The sequence below is a fragment of the Chelon labrosus genome (assembly GCF_963514085.1).
Source record: "Chelon labrosus genome assembly, chromosome: 18".
Classification (NCBI taxonomy): Eukaryota; Metazoa; Chordata; class Actinopteri; order Mugiliformes; family Mugilidae; genus Chelon; species Chelon labrosus.
The window spans coordinates 12,732,176-12,750,469 of record NC_140351.1 but is presented as its reverse complement, the minus strand read 5'-3'; the positions used below and the strand labels follow the sequence as shown (position 1 = coordinate 12,750,469).

General features: G+C 41.8%; 1 protein-coding gene across 1 annotated transcript in view; it reads right to left on the bottom strand.

The window, feature by feature from the left end:
- Positions 1 to 18,294, bottom strand: part of LOC311503596 (cadherin-18) — a gene marked incomplete at its 5' end in the record, with an annotated part of 67,834 nt that overhangs the window by 25,012 nt on the left and 24,528 nt on the right. The window contains 4 exons of the mRNA XM_084566410.1: positions 1,771 to 1,907; positions 9,693 to 9,946; positions 10,157 to 10,344; positions 11,398 to 11,565. Coding sequence (XP_084422536.1) covers positions 1,771 to 1,907; positions 9,693 to 9,946; positions 10,157 to 10,344; positions 11,398 to 11,565 — 747 coding nt within the window. The remainder of the gene's footprint in view (positions 1 to 1,770; positions 1,908 to 9,692; positions 9,947 to 10,156; positions 10,345 to 11,397; positions 11,566 to 18,294) is intronic.

Genomic DNA, 18,294 nt, shown 5'->3' with positions numbered 1-18,294 from the left:
TGTGGCCATTAGAAAGCGGGATAAAATCTCTGCAGGATCGTTTGCCCAGCTGTGTTGGGTGCTTTGTCTCTCTCTATGACACAGTGTGTCCTTGCTCATTCAGAGAGGTAAAAATTTATCATTCTGCCTTTTGACAGTGCCTCGGCATGTAACTCTTTCCTTGAATACTAAAGAGAAGGCGAAGAGATAAAGAAACATTAGCATGCAGCCCCCCTGTTGGTCGGCGAGAGATTTGCTTAATTGTGATTACAAATTACCCAAGTTACCTGATAGCGGTTCATGGAGTTAGAGGGGGCTGTATTGATTTAATTAATTTTCAGAATAGAAAAGGACATTGAAACAATTGGGACTAATTTAATTTTGTACTTAATTATGAGGAAAATACACACGCACCTATCTGAATACAATCCAATCATTATGCAAATGGTATCCTTCGTCCTTGTTTTCCTCAGACTTTGTTCATTTCATTATAAAGAGACTTGGCATTGAGCTGTGCTTAAATACAGTTAGTGATGGTTCTTGTAGGCTGTTAATAATGTTATTTAAATCATGCTGTGCTGAAAACAATACTCACACATGTCTGCGTGTAGATTAAAGTGTGCCAATTTTTCAGTTTAGCTCATGAATCGGGTTGGAAAGTTTAATTTCCTATTTATCCATTTATCCATTAAAAATGACATGACAATGTCCAAAAACACAAGGCGATTGTTATCGTTACATAATTTGTACATTGCAAGGCTTGCAGCAGCACTTTTTTATTTTTAACAGGCATCGTTTTTGGATAAATAAAATGCTGAACCTCCACGTAAATACCGCTCTGCTCTTTTTATCCTGTCGGTAAAGAGGGTGCAGTGCCGATCCATGTACTCATTTCTCTTTATGGAAACTTTCTTTTGTTGATATTGATTTTGACTCCAATTTTACCCTCTATGAATTTGAACCTAGACTGCTGTCAACAATACGATCCCCTCAGGGTGTCTCGTTATCTGGTGGCAGAGGAAAAAAATAAATAAATAAGATCTCTGGCTCGAGATATAGCATACACCTTTTTTATACACACACACATATATATATAGAAAACTTCTACTTTTTAAATCATGCTGTCATGGCACAGGCTCAAGCCACCGTCACCCATGATTTGAATGCAATTCTGATTTATAATGTCTAGCATTAGCTTGAGGCTAAAGAAAGTGAGTGTGGAATGAAAGATCGATCTGTCAGCCTCCTCTTGCAGCAACTGCTTTACAGCATTTCATGTGTTTACTGCGGTTCAGTTCAGGATGAGAAGTGTATGTGTGTACCTTCCCATCTGCTTTGTTACCTTTTGCAAAGCCGTAAACTTTACACAGACTAAAATAAATTAGATTTCTTTTATCGCTTTTAAAGCTAGGTAACGGTCATCTGTTGGATCGACCAGCTCTGCATGAGGATGTGTAGCACTTCCTAGCTTCCTAACTGGCCTTTGCTCTTCCTTTTTCCCCCTTTTTCAAATGCAAATACGGACTACTGCCAGCTACAGGTATAAAAAGCGCAAGGTGCGTTCAAGGTCAACCTTTCGGCCCAGACACAGTCAACGTACGGAAGCGTCACAGCCGGCCTTCTCTGCCGGTAGTTCTTTGACGTTCAGCGTGCATGCACCTTCAGAGACTCCCTAAAGCTAGTTTTAAGCCGGAATCACCTTTGCTCGCTCATAAAATAGTCACAACAGGTGTTGCCACGTTCGTCGCAAACTCAAACATTCGGTTTCCGGAGAGCGGCCTGGGTACCTACCAACCTCCGAGGCCATCACAGTAATGTTGTGCCAAGGCATGTCCTCTCTGTCCAGAGGCTGCGTCGTACGTATGACTCCGCTGCTCTCGTCGATTCTGAAGTACCTCACTCCATCCTCTTTGCTGTCCAAGAAGTATCTATTGGAAGAGAAAATTACAATCGTATGACTTCACTGAGGCAGAAAAAAACAGACATTACATTGACTCTGTGACTGTTTAACCCACATCAAGCAATATTAATACATCCATTATGAAAAATGAAACACACTGTAAAGAAAATACTAATTCAGAGCCTTACGTGTTTCAAACTGCCTTTTAACATTACCACGGAGTCACATTCTGTTCTGGACTGATCAACACTGTGCGGAAAATCCGTGTAATGTAAAGTAGAGTGGAAAAAGACAAAATTAAGCATGTGAAGCTGATATGTCTTAAGGGGTGTTCGAACAATTAAGTACTGCACTTCCACAAAGACTGGCGGCTCATAAGAGAGAGATAAAAGAAACAGAGAATGCTCAAACTCTAGGAAAAATAGCCTGGACTTTATAACCTTATAGCTCCCGTGGGTCAATCTTAATAAATACTGGATCTTATATTGCCCGCGATCAAACTAATAAAAATTTTTACCAAGCTTTTCCTTAACATAACCCGGATGATATGATCAGGAAAAGTTTTTAAAAACGGCTCCCTTCAGAGGCACGGATTATTATACGACTGCTTTCAGAGACCGAGCAATCCCGTGTATTATGGGTAAACTGATCTTAGCGTTTAATTGATCCAGTTTCCTTTTAAGTACCTAATTAAATGCCTCACAATCACTTGATGCGTTTCGCGACTGCTGGGGCCTCGGGAAACAAACATTTATTTGCATTTTTTTATGTCATATTTTGTTGAATAACCAGAAAACAAAGCCCTAAATTAATGAGAACTAGTCAACCGAAGCCAGACTGGAGCAGTTGGCGCGCTGGAGTGACGGAGGTACAGAAGCAGAAGCAGCTCAAGCCAAAGGGGATGCGTTTATGCTTCCGTGATTTTCCAAAGCCTTGTCCCACCTCTGAGGTACATGAATAGAATAATCCCTGCTGCTTTTAAATGGACTGGAGTGTTCTCAAAATACATATTTCTAAGTCAAGAGCAATTATCTTCAATATTTAATAATGACAATGCTGCCAATGTTTACACTCCTGTAATGTCTTTCTAGCAACAGCGTTATCAAACTAGAAGCAAAGCAGTCGCTGGAATACAAAGAGGAAATGGACTCCTCTCATGAGTTCAAGCACAAAATGGCCATTGACTGTGTATTCCCTAATTTATTTTTTAATGACCTATTTACACCTTTAATCCATCGTTCATTCAGCAGCGTAATGTACCCTAATGTCGAATATTTTCAATTGACACGAGAGAAGGAGGCAGTATAGGAATATAAATGCCAGGATTGAAGTTATTGGAAATAATGATCAATTTTTATTTATTTATTTTTTATCCCAGATTGCCAGTTTACCCGGCAGCCCATGCTGGAAATGCTGCCCTGATTTACTGAATGTTCGGGCTCATAAAAGCATGAAGGCTGCAAACGTGAGCGTCTTTGTCTGCAGAAGAGAAGCACATTATTTTACGGCTTACAGGGAAGTGGCACTGAAAAAACACTTCATTGTCGTTAATTACCGCTACCGGTGATAAATCTGGTGCATTCTGTTGTTTTAGTGTTGTTTCGTTGGCGGCAATTTTCTCCTTTGTGCAGATAACTAGAACAAGATGTCGCACTACAGGACCGTGGAAGACGAAAATCTTTGTTTTTCCTCGGTCAACATCAGGTTGACAATATCGTCTCAAGACCAAACATTTCTTAAACTGTTTCTTTAAATGAGTAATCTGTTGTAAGAAGTAGATTACAATTTAACATTTAAATATGTAGAAAACTGTTAAGATATGGTGGCCTTCCTGGCATTTCATCCCTACGTTTACTGATCATTTAATCAGTTTGTTAGTTAATACAGTGGATTATTGGGGCAGTAGCAGTGGCGTTCCTTGGTTCAGGGGGTCCTCGGGCCTCTAACATAAGACATCAAGACTAAACCTAACCTACCCGACCTATAAAAAACAACAGAGTAAAAGCTCCCACTGCAATGGCTGCAATGGCACACATCCATTTATTGGTTTTCTTCAATTAGACCAGACTGGTGTAATCTGAGGTACAAATGCAAGACAGCATGAGTCGGACACCATGTACCTCTCATAAATAGCATCTGGGGGCATTGGAGCACGTAGCGGTTCACACGCAAAGCTGCACAATTGGCTTGGTTTGCCTGTCATGACGGTGCGCCCCTGGGCAGGAGCAGTCTCCCCATCGACTGATTGATTGGTTAGTCAGTGTACTCTCTTTCAGACAAATTCTCAATGGGTGGACACTTGCCTTCATCAACAGCCTTCCAGGATTAATCCATACTTCTCAACAACGGGAGGTACAGACTGCACGTGAAGACCATTTGCACAACTTGCCCAACCTACGGGAGACAGTTAGGCCTAACGTATCTAACGTTCACTCAATACCCACTCGGACTTGGCTCCAAAGTGATCGCCACCATGTTAAAGAATTCGTCAATGTGTCTGCATTTTGTTAAAAATGGTGGACAATATCTACTAAAAAAAAATGTAGAGAAACCACTCTGTGTTGGTCAACTCTGAGTCTATTGGATAAAAATAGATGAATAGCACCAAACACCAGCATTCTTGTGTTACATTTATAATTTAGGCTTATAATCTTACAAAATAGAGAGCACTCAATGCACTATGCAGACTAATTATTCCAGAAATGAGAAGCTATTTTCCCTGTGACCATCTGGCACAACATTAAAACCACTGAAAAGAGAAGCAACTAAGATTGACCATCTTGTGACAATGCAATGATCTAATGTGAAACTTTTGGACCTGGCATTTGTGTGGATGTTGCTTAGACATGTACCACCCACCTAGACCAGACCACGCAGCAGCCATCCCCAGCAGGATGCAGCCTGACACAGGCACACACACAAAAACGGTTTAGGAACAACTCAAAAAAACATGAAGAACAGCACAAGGTGTTGACCTGGCCTCCAAATTCACTAGATCCCAAACTGGTCAAGTATCTCTGGGATGCACTGGAACAAGTCTGATCCACAGAGGCCCCTCCACTCAACCCATAGGACCCTAAGGCCCCCACTAACAACATCCTGTTACCAGACACCACAGGACACCCTCATAAGGCCCATGTCCATTCTCTGATGAGTCACAACTGTTTTGGAGGTACAGGGGAGACCTACACAACATTAGGTCATAATGTTGATTTTCTTCGGTCGACTACAGCCCTACCGTTTATACCGGAAGGTAAAAGACCTTAGTCTTACAAGTCCTTACGAGTATCTAGGCAATAATTATGTTAATATCCAAGAGCAACCACAGGAAATGACCCACAGAGACCTTGTTTGGTAATTTAGATGTCAATTTCACAGCATTCCTCAAAGTTTAAAATGCCACTTCAGTGACATGTTTATTTCACTGCACGCACGGGCAGACTTTTGATGATCAAAGGCCGCCAAACACTGATCCCTGCTGCGCTTTACATTCAGATGCCAACATGAGCGGCGGCAGTGGCACAGTTGTTTAGTATTCTGGGTTCAAGTGGATGTCATCAGAATATTTCCCGCTGGCTTCTTTTATATGTGGTGATCACTGCGAGCGATGCTCTATAGGAATGGACGAGGTATCCCACAAGGACAAAATGGAAAGTCTTTCATATGTAGATTACCTTCTTGTTTACGACAAATCGCTCACGTCAAGATTCTGACAGGAAACCTTATTTAACCCCCGTTTTCTTTTCATTTCACAGTGGACGAGAGCATCGCAGAGCTCACCTCGTACAAAACAAACAAAAAAGTAGTATGGAAATGTACTGATAGAGAATTTCAGGGCCATTAAATGCATAAATCTGTCATCCGTGGGCGATTTCAATATCAACACAACACAAAACCAGATGATATACATCTTACAAATCAAACATGAATAGCATTTTTATAATGACCGGTGCCAATGTTAAGGCGTCCTTCAACCATTCAACCCTAGAATCAGGCCCTTAACTTATTTTTTATTTGTCGTGTTTACTTTTTCAATATATGAACTAATTAATGACCAGACCTCCACACTGAATACCACGCACAGACTACAACAAACATATCACAAATGAACAGTTTTCCTTTGCAGCAATGAAGCAAACAGCCCCGCAGCATCTTTGCTTCTCTCCTCCGTCATCCTCCTTCCTTGAGAGTCACACAAGTTCAGGATACAAGCTAATTAGTGTTCATTTGCAGCTTATTTACCACAGTTCACCATGTTATGTCTGTAGAACACCGGCTAGGGCTGTGGAGGCAGTTTCTCAGTTAGGAGCGAAGTGGAAAGTCAAAGGAATGATCGCTGTGTGACGTATTATTGTTGCGATGTAGCGTTAGGATCCTAATTATATTAACGTGGTGCAGAACTCACTTTTTTTGTTTTCAAAGATTTCGAACAGACCAGGTCCAGCTTTGAAAACAGTAAATTTAGAGCCTGGACAAGTCGAGAAGTAGACTTCATCTCATCCAGACTGGAGTTCAGACCAGAAACTACTAGACACAGACTTGTCAAATATAGACTAATTTCGTGTAAACAGTGTAAAGATTGACTATATTAATTATAAATGGTATTTTATTTCTACAAACAAGAGACAACATGATGCTTCTGGTCTAATGCGGTCTAGTTGTGGAAAACTACGTTTTTTGGGGATAAAATAAAAGTTTCAAACCCATCTTTTACTCTTACTGTTACTTGTACTCTACTTGTTATCAAAGACAGGGTTTTATAAGTCAAATCTTTAAAAGAGACCTGGTCAACAGAGGGGAAAACGCAGTGACATTGAAGTTTTGTGCTTTCACAAGTCAAACACTGTGTCTTAAACATCATCACACTGTGTCTACAGAGAAAGCGCAGCTTGAACAGCGTGTTAGCCGAGCAGCAGCTCCAGTGTACCTTGCACTCGCAGTTACAGCGGCTTCCCCAGAGCTCCGTCTGTGTCGACACGGGACGCGTTCAAACACAGTATCAAGCTTCAGGTCAACACAGTTTTCACAATCCACAATCCTCGTGGTTTCGCGTATAAGATGGCACGTCAAAATATGCTTTGGCAGCGTTTTATAATATAAGTAACAATGTCACTTAAATTCTGTCGTAACTGCACATTTCGGCAAATTTATGTTTTCACCTCTGTGTTCATGACTTCAATATACATTGAGTCTACACTATAGACACACTACACTGTAAATACTAGCTCCAGGAAATAGACGTATACACTAATTAGACACTAAGGAGTAAATTGCATTGACCATCTTGTGACAATTCAATGTTCTGCTGGGAAACTTTTAGACCTGGCATTCATGTGGATGCTACTTAGACATTACCACCCACCTAGACTAGACCAGGCACCCCCCACCCCATAACAATGACATTCCTTGATGGCAGCAGCCATCCCCAGCAGGATGCAGCCACAGACAGGCACACACACAAAAATGGTTTAGGAACAACTAAAAAAAAACATGAAAAACAACTCAAGGTGTTGACGTGGCCTCCAAATTCACTAGATCAAGTATCTATAAGATGCACTGGAACAAGCCTGATCCATAGAGGCCCCACCCCTCAACCCACAGGACCTAAAGGCCTCCACTAACAACATTCAGTTGCCAGACACCACAGGACACCCTCAGAAGGCCCATGTCCATTCTCTGATGAGTCAAAACGGTTATGGAGGAACAAGGGAGACCGACACAATATTAGGAAGGTGGTCATATACATGGGTGAAAGCATTACACCCTCAACTCAATGACATTTGAGTACTGCGTGACCACATTTACCTTGCTTGAACAGTGTGGAAGGTGACTGCCTGGTACATGTTTTCACACTGGTGCTGAGACAGCTGAGTGCCACAAACTCGTATGCTCGACTCGACTCGGCTGATGCTAATACCAGCTGTCAAACGTTCTCACTCCCCTCAACGTCACGTACATGCCTGTGTGCCAAAGCATGCCAAACAGGTCTCTTGGGAGCTTTGGAGTTTGTTCAATTGGTCCATGTACCAGAGTCACAGCAGACTCTGCTAGCCTGTGCACAACCAGTGGCAAAGATTCCCACTCCGAACTGGCGTTTGAGGGGTGTACCTTGTCTGCAGCCATGCCCTGCTTCATCACAGGGACCTATTAGCTGAAATCTCATCATCAGCATGATAATAATTACATTTTCTTGCTTACAGGCCACTAATATATCAGCCACCATTATACTATTGTGCATCCTCAGTGATACGTTGCAGTGTTTACTCCTGTTCAGAAAACTCCAAGACTATGCAGCTCATGCCAGGGCCTTCAACAATGATCCTATACCATGTAACGGCAACAGAAAATTGCTACTTATTGACATGCAGCATAAGCAATACTTCACCTCACAGGGAGCATCATGTTTGCAGCTACCCATCAGTTAAGTCGCGACTATGGCAAGAATTCAAATTAACGCCAGCAGCGCTCTAGTGTAATGTCATGAAACGAGGTACCTGTTCTCAGCACCCAAGATTAGTCCACACAGCCTGAGGCTTATATCAATCTTTTTTTTCCCCACAGTACACAAGCATGTGTTTATAGTGCATACAAATGTGCCGAGCGGTCGGGTTGCCTCAGGTGACTCCACGAGCTTGCAGACAAAATAACCAGCTATGTGATGATAGCGCAACACAACAATGATTCACCATGCACACGGCTCCTGTAAAGGCTACTAAATATATCACGGTACGTCTACTTAACATTTACATTGGTGTGACTCGAGACGAATCCAAGGCCACCTGAATAATCACATGGTGTCACATGGTGGTTCAAGGCACAAAATGTAGGGTTGTTCCATATGCTGCTAAATATAGACCGATCAGGCATAACATTATGACCTAATATTGTGTAGGTCTCCCTTGTGCCTCTAAAACAATGTTGTTAGTGGGGGCCATTGGGTCCTATGGGTTGGGGGGGGGGGGGGGGGGGGGGGGATCATCCCACAGATACTTGATCACTTTGGGATCTAGTGAATTTGGAGGCCAGGTCAACACCTTGTGCTGTTCTTCATGTTTTTTGAGTTGTTCCTAAACCGTTTTTGTGTGTGTGCCTGTGTCAGGCGGCATCCTGCTGGGGATGCCTGCTGCCCTCAAGTAGTGTCATTGCTATGGGGTGGGGGTGCCTGGTCTGGTCTAGGTGGGTGGTACATGTCTAAGTAACAGCCACACGAATGCCAGGTACAAAAGTTTCCCAGCAGAACACTGAATTGTCACAAGATCAGTGGTCAGTGGTCAAAAGGTTATGCCTGATCGGTGTATGTGCGTAGTAATGCATGTGCAAACCTTGTATGATTCTATAACAATATATAAAATACTGTGTAAGTTTGCAGGTGGAAATAATCATATTATTTTTGAATCTCAATATGCAAGTTCATTTGCCTGGTAAACCAGAAGGCCCAGTAGATGAATAAATAAAACTGTAATGAAGTGACGAATTAATAAACAAAGTGTTCTTGGATATGTTTTAACAGCAAGGCAAATCCAAACAGAGATGGTAACCAGGCATTTTAGACATTTCTCAGAAATCCATCTGGCTAAGACTGGTATGTTTTTTATAGTGGCGCATTGGCTGCCAGTCCGCTGAGCCTCAAAATAAGCCTCCTAACATTAGCAACATCCTCTTTCCCCTCCCTTTGCAAAGGGAAAATGTCTGATATTTAACAAAAGACAATAAACTGATGAAGACAAAACACCTAGAGAGCTGCTCTCCTTCTGATTATTTGCAATCGGCTTGCAAATAACTTATGCCTAAGTAGAAAGTCAGAACATCTAACCTGACAGGACTGTTCCTGCTGTCGGGATCCCGCGCCGTTACTGCGCCCACCTCCGTGCCGCTCCGTGCGTTTTCGTAAACATCCAGTATGTAATAATCCATAGAAAAGACGGGGGCCTCGTCCACATCCCCAACTGTGATTTTAAGGGTGGCGGTGTCTTTGAAAGAGCCAAGGTAGGAAAAACGAGGGTCCACGTGTGTGTTCGTCCCCTCAATGTGCAGCGTGTAGGTCTTCTTCCTCTCGTAGTTCAGAGGCTGTTGGGAGAAGGCAGCAAAGGGCCGTGAGATTAGCATACTCATTGAGAACTGCACTTTTGGTACACTGACTGCTACTTCTGTCTGCAGATGCACCATTTGTATGCCGGTAAAATATTTAACCAGCATCAAAACAAGGCCGTTCAGTGCTACTAGGTCAAAAATCCCATTTAAGGAAAGTGCTGAAGCATGAAGTTAGAACATGCTTACCTTTTTGAGGCTGATGATTCCCTCCCTTGTGTCTCTGTCCGTGGATATGGAGAACATGTTGGCTCCCTCTGAGTTAATGATGCTGTACTTGATGTCTGCATTGATGCCAAGGTCCTCATCATTGGCTTTGATCTTCCCCACCGCTTTCCCGACTTGAGCTGATTCGGGTACGTACAGCTGGTAATTTTCTGCGGATGAACATTGATGTATGCCCGTTTAAAGACAGCAAGAAATGAAAAAAAAAAAAGAAAAAGAAAAAACTGTTTTACACACATTACCGAACCTCCTCTGCCCCACATCGCCGTCTCCTTAAAGGGCTTAGCTAAGCAATTTGCCTTTGTCACCATTTGTTCCTGAGGGTATGTCATTAAAAACACTCCGCAGAGCTTCAAATGACATTAAATGCTAAGCCGAGGTTGATAGCGCCGCTGTGGAGCAGATCAAACTCTGAGGCAGACGATTATTCAGAAAATGTTGATGGCTTTGAAATAGTTTTTTTTCTATCCTTTTTTTTTTTTCCTCGCCACGGCACAAATGAAAAAAATCAGAGCCGAAGGGGGATTATACTTGATGAGGCACTTTCAAAGACAACGAGTCGCAACTTTATCATTACTTAAGTTTATCATTAAAATGGGGGAAAAAAATCCAGACCCTCTGCAAAACAGAGGGTTTTGATGAATGCTCGTCTAATTTTGCTAATTATAAGAAATACGAGTGCAATATTAGACTACCGAGTCACACAATGAGTATTATATATCACAGTGAGGTTTCCTGAATAGATATATAGTATTAGGGGGAGGCTCAAAAGTCCGTGATTTGCTTTTTAAATATTCTTAAAGATTTATGTAGTCAATAAATGCATGTGTATATAGAAATGATTACCATTCAAGGAACACATCGGAGAATACACTTGAAAAGATACTCTGCCTCTCTTTCATGCACAAATAAGGACTTTTGTTCCACTGTGTGAAAATAATAAATAAAATACCTTATCAGTGTGTTTTTATAAATTAAGCTACTGGCTAGCCCAGAAGCAACAGATTTCTAATTGTTCTAATTTGCTGTCTTCCAGTTTCCTAAATGTAATGCACTTTATTCCAACAAAACTATTATTTGCATCATTTATATTTACAACTATTTTGCACCTTCATATACTACCACAACACCACATGAAAAGTGCTATTTGAAACGCTATAGTTTGTTAGGCCAACCGCCTCGGTTTGGCGTATTCGTGCACATACTTTGGGGGAACTGGGGCGGGTTGTCGTTGACGTCTGTCAGCGTGATGTTGATCATGGTGGAACCAGAGAGGCCTCCAACCTGGCCTGCCATGTCTTTGGCTTGGATAACGACAGTGTAGTGTTCTCTGGCTTCCCGGTCCATGTTAGCTAAGGCAGTCCTGATGATTCCTGCACAGGTGGAAAAGGGGAAAAAAAAGATAAATGACAAGAGCGTCCACGTGCACTCTTGTGGCGTCAGATAAAATAACCAGTTGGCTGACCACAATGAAAGAAAAACACACTGCGTTACGGGAGCGGACACGGACCAAGTGGACAAAAAAAAATAATCACGCTTTAGACATGGACAAAAAGGAATCACTGTTTCCATGAAAACATCTTTCAGTTATGGACTACACACATAACCCAGATGCTGCCTTTTCCTTTAAAGACCAACACTGCGCGGCTCTCATCTTTGATTCTCCTGGCCTCTCATCGTCAAGGATAGCCTTTCCCCACTTTTCATTGTATTTAAAATGACTATGCAACCTTGGATCGGGGCAGAATGCAACTTTCTAAGGCACACGCTCTGTCATATTTATTACTACTATAACGTAGCAAACACAGCCATGAACTTTCACAATGTTAACTCGGTGATATATGACTGCACCACTGCCCACTACAGAGAAACTGCACACAGGTAAATTGCAACACAGTAAGAAAACTAACAAAAAAATAAATAAAAAAATGTAGGAACAGTGTTTGCGTCTTATGCTGCTGGGTGGTAGGTGATTTATTGAATGTAATAGGCTCATGTCTTGACCGTATATTTGTCTGTGTGTGTTTGTGCGCCACTATAACGTGTCTGTTGGTCTATATTAGTTTTGTTGTGTGTGTCTATACCTGTGCTACAGGGTTAATTGGCCATCTTAGCTCCTGAAACCACATCACCACACCGAGCCTGATTTACTGTAATACGTTCTACCTGCTGCATCAGTGTTAATTTTAAATCGGGCTTTTCTACAGAGCCGAGACCCTCTGGCAACCACTGGACTTGTGTTCTTGTGAACTTGTGAACCCTGCAATAACACACAATGGTCGTCCAGGAGCAGAGAGACCTGAGTAGTCTATGGTACGGCGTTGATCATGGAGTGAAATTGACTTTTCTGCTTTGGCCTATGTTGTGGTTGGAAATCTCAGTACTCTCATAATCAATTCATGCACCTTTTTGTCTGAAAGATGAACACAAACACGTTTGGTTTGTCTTGTTGGGCATAAAATCGTGGTCACATTCGTTGTGTTAATGTGAATGTGATCATCTATTCTGGTCACATTATGCAGGTGCTGTGACAGCTATATGTTTTTTGGGTTGTCAGCAGACTTGTACATCTAAAAATCCCACCCTATGCACTACATACGCAATACGTATTATTTTTCCAGCCACTTTTTTTGTGGAAATGAACAATAGCATATATCTTTAAGGAGGACACTGCTCAGTCACATAGTAATGGTTTCATACTGAGCTCTGGGACATGCAAAATCTTACATATTTGCTGCAAAAGGTACAGTGTGAAAACACTGCATTGTTCTCATCCTCCATGCTTGTCATTTTATGTTGGTATATGGTGAGTGCATAGAGTGCATAGAGTACCGTGTATTACACGGGAGAGCACGATTTCATGTGATAGCATGGAACTTAGGTAACAGATAAAGAGACATTTTTTTCTCAGGAGCTGGTTGAAAGCAACAAACAGCTAAAACTGACATTCCCAGGTATTAAGATGCCTGGTGGATGAGCACTGCACACAGTTCAGCATATCAACAAAAGCGGTGTTAAAAAAATAGTTGGAGACGTGAGGTTTGAGGACAGTCGTGTACACCCTTAGGCGCATCCAGTCGGAAATTTGGACACACAGCATTAAAGGGGAACTACTCTTTTTTACAACCTGGACCTTATTTCTAGCATAAAATACGATCGTTTACTCACCCATAGAACTTTGGTGTCATTTGTAGTTGTTTGGGAGATATTTGGATTTGCGTATATCTATATAGTGAGAATGACTGGGGCACCAAAACGCAGCCTCTAAATAACGCATTATCTGCCGCAAAACAAGAATAGATAACAGGTAACTCCAGACTCAATGGGGAATAGCACTAGCGTATCATAACAAAATATTGGTGAAATGAAGGAGTTTCGCGGCAGATAATGCGGTATTTAGAGGCTGCGTTTCGGTGCCCCAGTCACTCCCACTATATGGATATACGCTGATCTGAATATCTCCTGAATGACTACGAATGACACCAAGGTTATATGGGTGAGTAAACATATTTTATGCCAGAAATGAGGTCCAGGTTGTAAAAAACGGCAGTTCCCCTTTAAAAGAAAAAAAAAAAAATAGATATATATATATATCTATATATATATAAATAAATTCCTATATTTTAGGAAAATCGTAAAATGCAATTCACTCACACGTTGGCTTTTCTTATTGCCATGTTCCATGAAAGTTGCAGAGCACATCTAGGACTGAGGACAGTTGTTAAACATCGGTTACTGATGCAGACTGCCGATTTTCCAATCTTAACCTTTGCATCTTGCATTTTACATGCAGATTTACAATTTCCTGCACCTCACTAAAAAGGCTGCTCTAGCTATGTTATATACAACGGGTAATTTCTCTCTAGTGCTTTTTCTTTTCTCTAGGACTCTATAGACATAAACTAATCTACTTGGCTCAGGCTGAATAATCATTAAAAGTGGGTCAAGGAACGAGGCTGCCAACAGTATTACGATCCAGGGGATCTTAGGTTACACATCATCTGTCACGCGGCAGTGACACAGACTTGATAGTGAATCAACAGAAAAGATGAATATACTTCAAATAACATGACAAGCCGGAAAAGTAATATCTAGAACAAATAAGTTTGATGAATGGAAGATGTTTAAGCAGTCAGTGTCTGCTGAGAAGTGCATTCAAGATTTAACCTACAATATCAGATGATTCTGTAATCTCAGTGTAACCTTTAAAAATATAATCTTGACAAGTTGAGGATGTTGCCATGAATGAGCTGCGGATAGCATTTCTGCTGCCACATCTGCAGTGGCATTAATAAACTCTAACCCTTGGTTCCCCCTGTTCATCTTTCTCTCGTTGTCCCTAGACTTCTTTCATAAAAAGGACAGGGTCGCTTAACTACATAAAAAAGACTTTTTCCAACATGAAATGTCACAGCATAGCACAGTGTCCTTAAACTCCACTTCGAGGTTGCACAGACCGACCCCATGTTGGAAAATGTGAGATAAAGTAAAACTGGATTTGGACACTTGTAATTTTCCAGCGGTCCAATCTACTTTACAGTATACACTAAATCTGATAGTGCCTACAGCTTTCTCTGGTGTCATTCTGTGCTGCAAAAGTACAACTGTTAAGTGAGATAGGCTTTATTTCAAGGTATATCAAAGCAAATACATCTACTTTGACTCCCAGGTAGCTTCCTCTCTGGCTATATAGAACTGTTTAGTAAGAACTACAGTAATAATAGCCATTATATCAATCAGCCACAGCATTAAAACCACCGAGAGGTGCAGTGCATAGCTTTGGTCATTTCACTATATTGCAACATTGTGCTGGGGAAACCTTGGATCCTGACACAGACCACCCAGCTAAGGATTGTGAAAGACCAAGACTACCCTCCACTTCGGCAACTGCAGTCCACCCTCTATATAAAGATGGATGGACCCTCTGTGACATTACACATGCAGTAGGTGAACGGTGCTCTTGAGGCTCAATGTCGGTGACGCCGGCATGTTGGCAGTGCTTGACTCGCATCCCAGACTCCTCCTAACAACCGGCAAATTCAGAAATGGTCAACGATGTGGAGCCTGAGCGATGCTGAGACGGGTGGGGGACTATAGATGTTGACTATTTTTGCATAACTGTGTGCCTTGACACAAATGAAACAGGACAATAATATAAAAATCCTCTTACAACTGTCTTGAATCAGTATTTTTTTTTTATAGGGACAATACAGCCTGCTACACCACAAAAAAAATAAATAAATAAAATTGCTCAAGCTCAAAAAACTCGCCAAAGAGCCCAAGGCTCTATATAAATGAGCATCCTTGGGATACACTCGAGCAAGCCAAATCCACAGAGGACCCATCCCGAAACTGACAGGACCCAAAGGATCCGCTGCCAATGTCCCAGTGCCAGACTCCACAGGACATCACCAGAGGTCAGGAGTCCATGCAATGACGGGCGAGAGCTGTTTTGGCAGCCCAACATTGGGAGAGGTACGCAGGGAATGGCTGATAGGTATGTATCCGAACTCTAGATCTAGCTGAATGATTGCCCTAATTAAATCCGAGTCAACCGACTTGTGAGCTGGCAGTGAGTTACACTTTGGTACATTCTGTCTTTCAAATACTAAGCAGGCAGCGACTCTGTTTGATCTTTGGCTGAGTTGACAGGACACATTAACTTCATGCTGCCCTCTATGTTGGACAAGCTGGAGCTATGAGTAAAATGCACATAAATAATGCACACCAGTGTTTATATTGGGACGACTGGGATTCCCAGGGATCTCAAAGTTGTGCCAAGATAACAATTTGTGACAGCTGTATGAACACCCTGGAAAAATTCTTGCCTTCAGTTCTTAAAAATTTTATCAAATCCAAGAGGCTTACATTGCACATTTAAATATACACACAATGTGAATTATTAAAGCCTCCAAAAACCATTGTATATAGTATACAACAGAAATCTTATCGGACTCAAAAAAAAAAAATGTCAGTCTTTCCAGGCGCCCTGCGTTCTGAACAAAATATCAGAATCTGAAGACAAATGTTTTATTTTTATCCCGGTGTTCTTCTCAAATGCCAAGTCCCAGCATGGATCTGCTGCTTTTCTTGGTTTCTAAACTAATTACAGTGCTTGCAGCCATTTTCCTGTAATGATGTGAGGTCTGCAAACTCTATTGGAAGTCCTTTGTTATTAACTGCCGCCTTAGCATTACTTAACCTGGGGTCCTTGAGACACACAGACCTTGGCAAGTGGCCACACTTTTCCATTAAAACCACACCAAGACAGACGATCCGACCTTTCAAGTCTCTTATTACCTCTTTTTTTTTTCTCATGAAGATGCATCACACCCGAGCAATATTTCACAGCGGCGTGTTTGGGAACAATGAGCACACACAGAAAGACTGAGGTTTTCTTTTTTTGGCTATGGAAATCTCAATGCTATCCACAACGGTGAGAATGACGCGCTGTCAGTCATCTGACACTTGTGACAATACCTTCACCGCTGACGCAATGCAGCAACAACACAAGCAGACAATCAGGGAGCGGCATTCTTTCTTAAACGAAATTCTTTAACAATACAGAAAAAGCCACAGGGGTATTCTTGAAAGTGCAAATGCCTGAAAGGTATGTCAGTACTTTGACACAAAGTTCGCACCTCTGAACTCCTTTTCCTGACCACTCCTGAGCCGTAATACCTCAGATAGTCTCTTCTAAATCTCTATGGAGCTCGTCAGTTAATTTAGAAAATAATTGAGAAGAAGCTGACTTCCTTGAACCTGGGCCCATTTGACACAGTGAGGTGGTTAGCCTTTTCCTCAACCTCCCCAGTCTATTAGAGTTGATACCATCACACTATCCACCTCTTTGTCTGGCTGGAAACTTCTAAAGAAGGACAATCTCCTGGGTGAACAAAAAGGATTATAGGAGATTACTAAAGCGCGCTTCAATCTCCAGCTCCAGGAATCTTGGTTTTTGGCCAAGGCAATACGATGTTATCCCTGTGTGCCTGCACTCTTACAGCATTGCTGTAAAAAAAAAAAAAAGAGGTAGATAACATCAGCAAAAGCAGCAATATTAATCCTAGAAATCATAATGGTACACAGATTGTGCTGCACAAATATTTTTTTCTTTTTATGTATTGCGATGGAGTATAGCCGCTCAGGTGCACATCGCAAATGATTGGCAAAGCGACACCCTTGCTGCTTATCTAACTAGAGGTAAGATTCAATCCGTTAACTACGAAAATGCCTTGATCTGTGTCAGCTCCCTCAGTAAACTCGAACACTCGCAAATCCCAGATCAGCAGTGAAATTAGCCTATTTAGGATGCAACGGGGACTTGGGGGTTCTGCAGCGCGGTGTGGTTTTGCGTGCGCGAGTGAGCGAGCACAGATGTGAGGTGGTCTTGAGGGGCATTCGGCTGTGAGACTCAGGAGGAACAGCCTTGATGTCTCTGCGGGTAAGTGACAGATGCACAGTAGTGATAGGGAAGACAGGAGTTACAACCCAACTATAAAAAGGATGAATGCAGTCACCATCGCATATGTACTTTTCGCTGAGATATATAAAGCTCATATTAAATTTGCTGCCTTGCAGTTTTGAGATTTGCAAACCATGTAATCAAGTAAATCCACTGCAGTGAATGTTCTTGATACAGTTAGCGTGCCACTGAGCTTGCCACATCACACTAGTTATATTCCCTTATACTGTAACAGCACTCTGACAAAAAGTGACAGAGCTTACTTAGAGAAAAAAAAAACACCATTTTGCATCATTTTTTACTTTCCTACAGAGTGATCTATATTTATTGAGCAGATACATGCTCAATCTGTCTAATTCTCTGTTGTCCTTGTGCTTTTTTTCCTTTCATTTGACTAAACTCTCCACACCAAGCATAACGTAAGCATCAGGTAAGGGTTTAAAGGTCCTTCTAAAATGATCTGTGGCTGCTGTTTGGAACTTTTGACTGCGTAACTGCTGATACTCTTTTAAAATGTTTAAAGGAATGGTCTGGCATTTTAGCATAAAGGCTAGAAAGAAGACGAAACATCTACGCCGCCTCTGCTTAAAGGTAAAATCCACTTATCAGCTAAAGTTCATCATAACATGGCGTAACT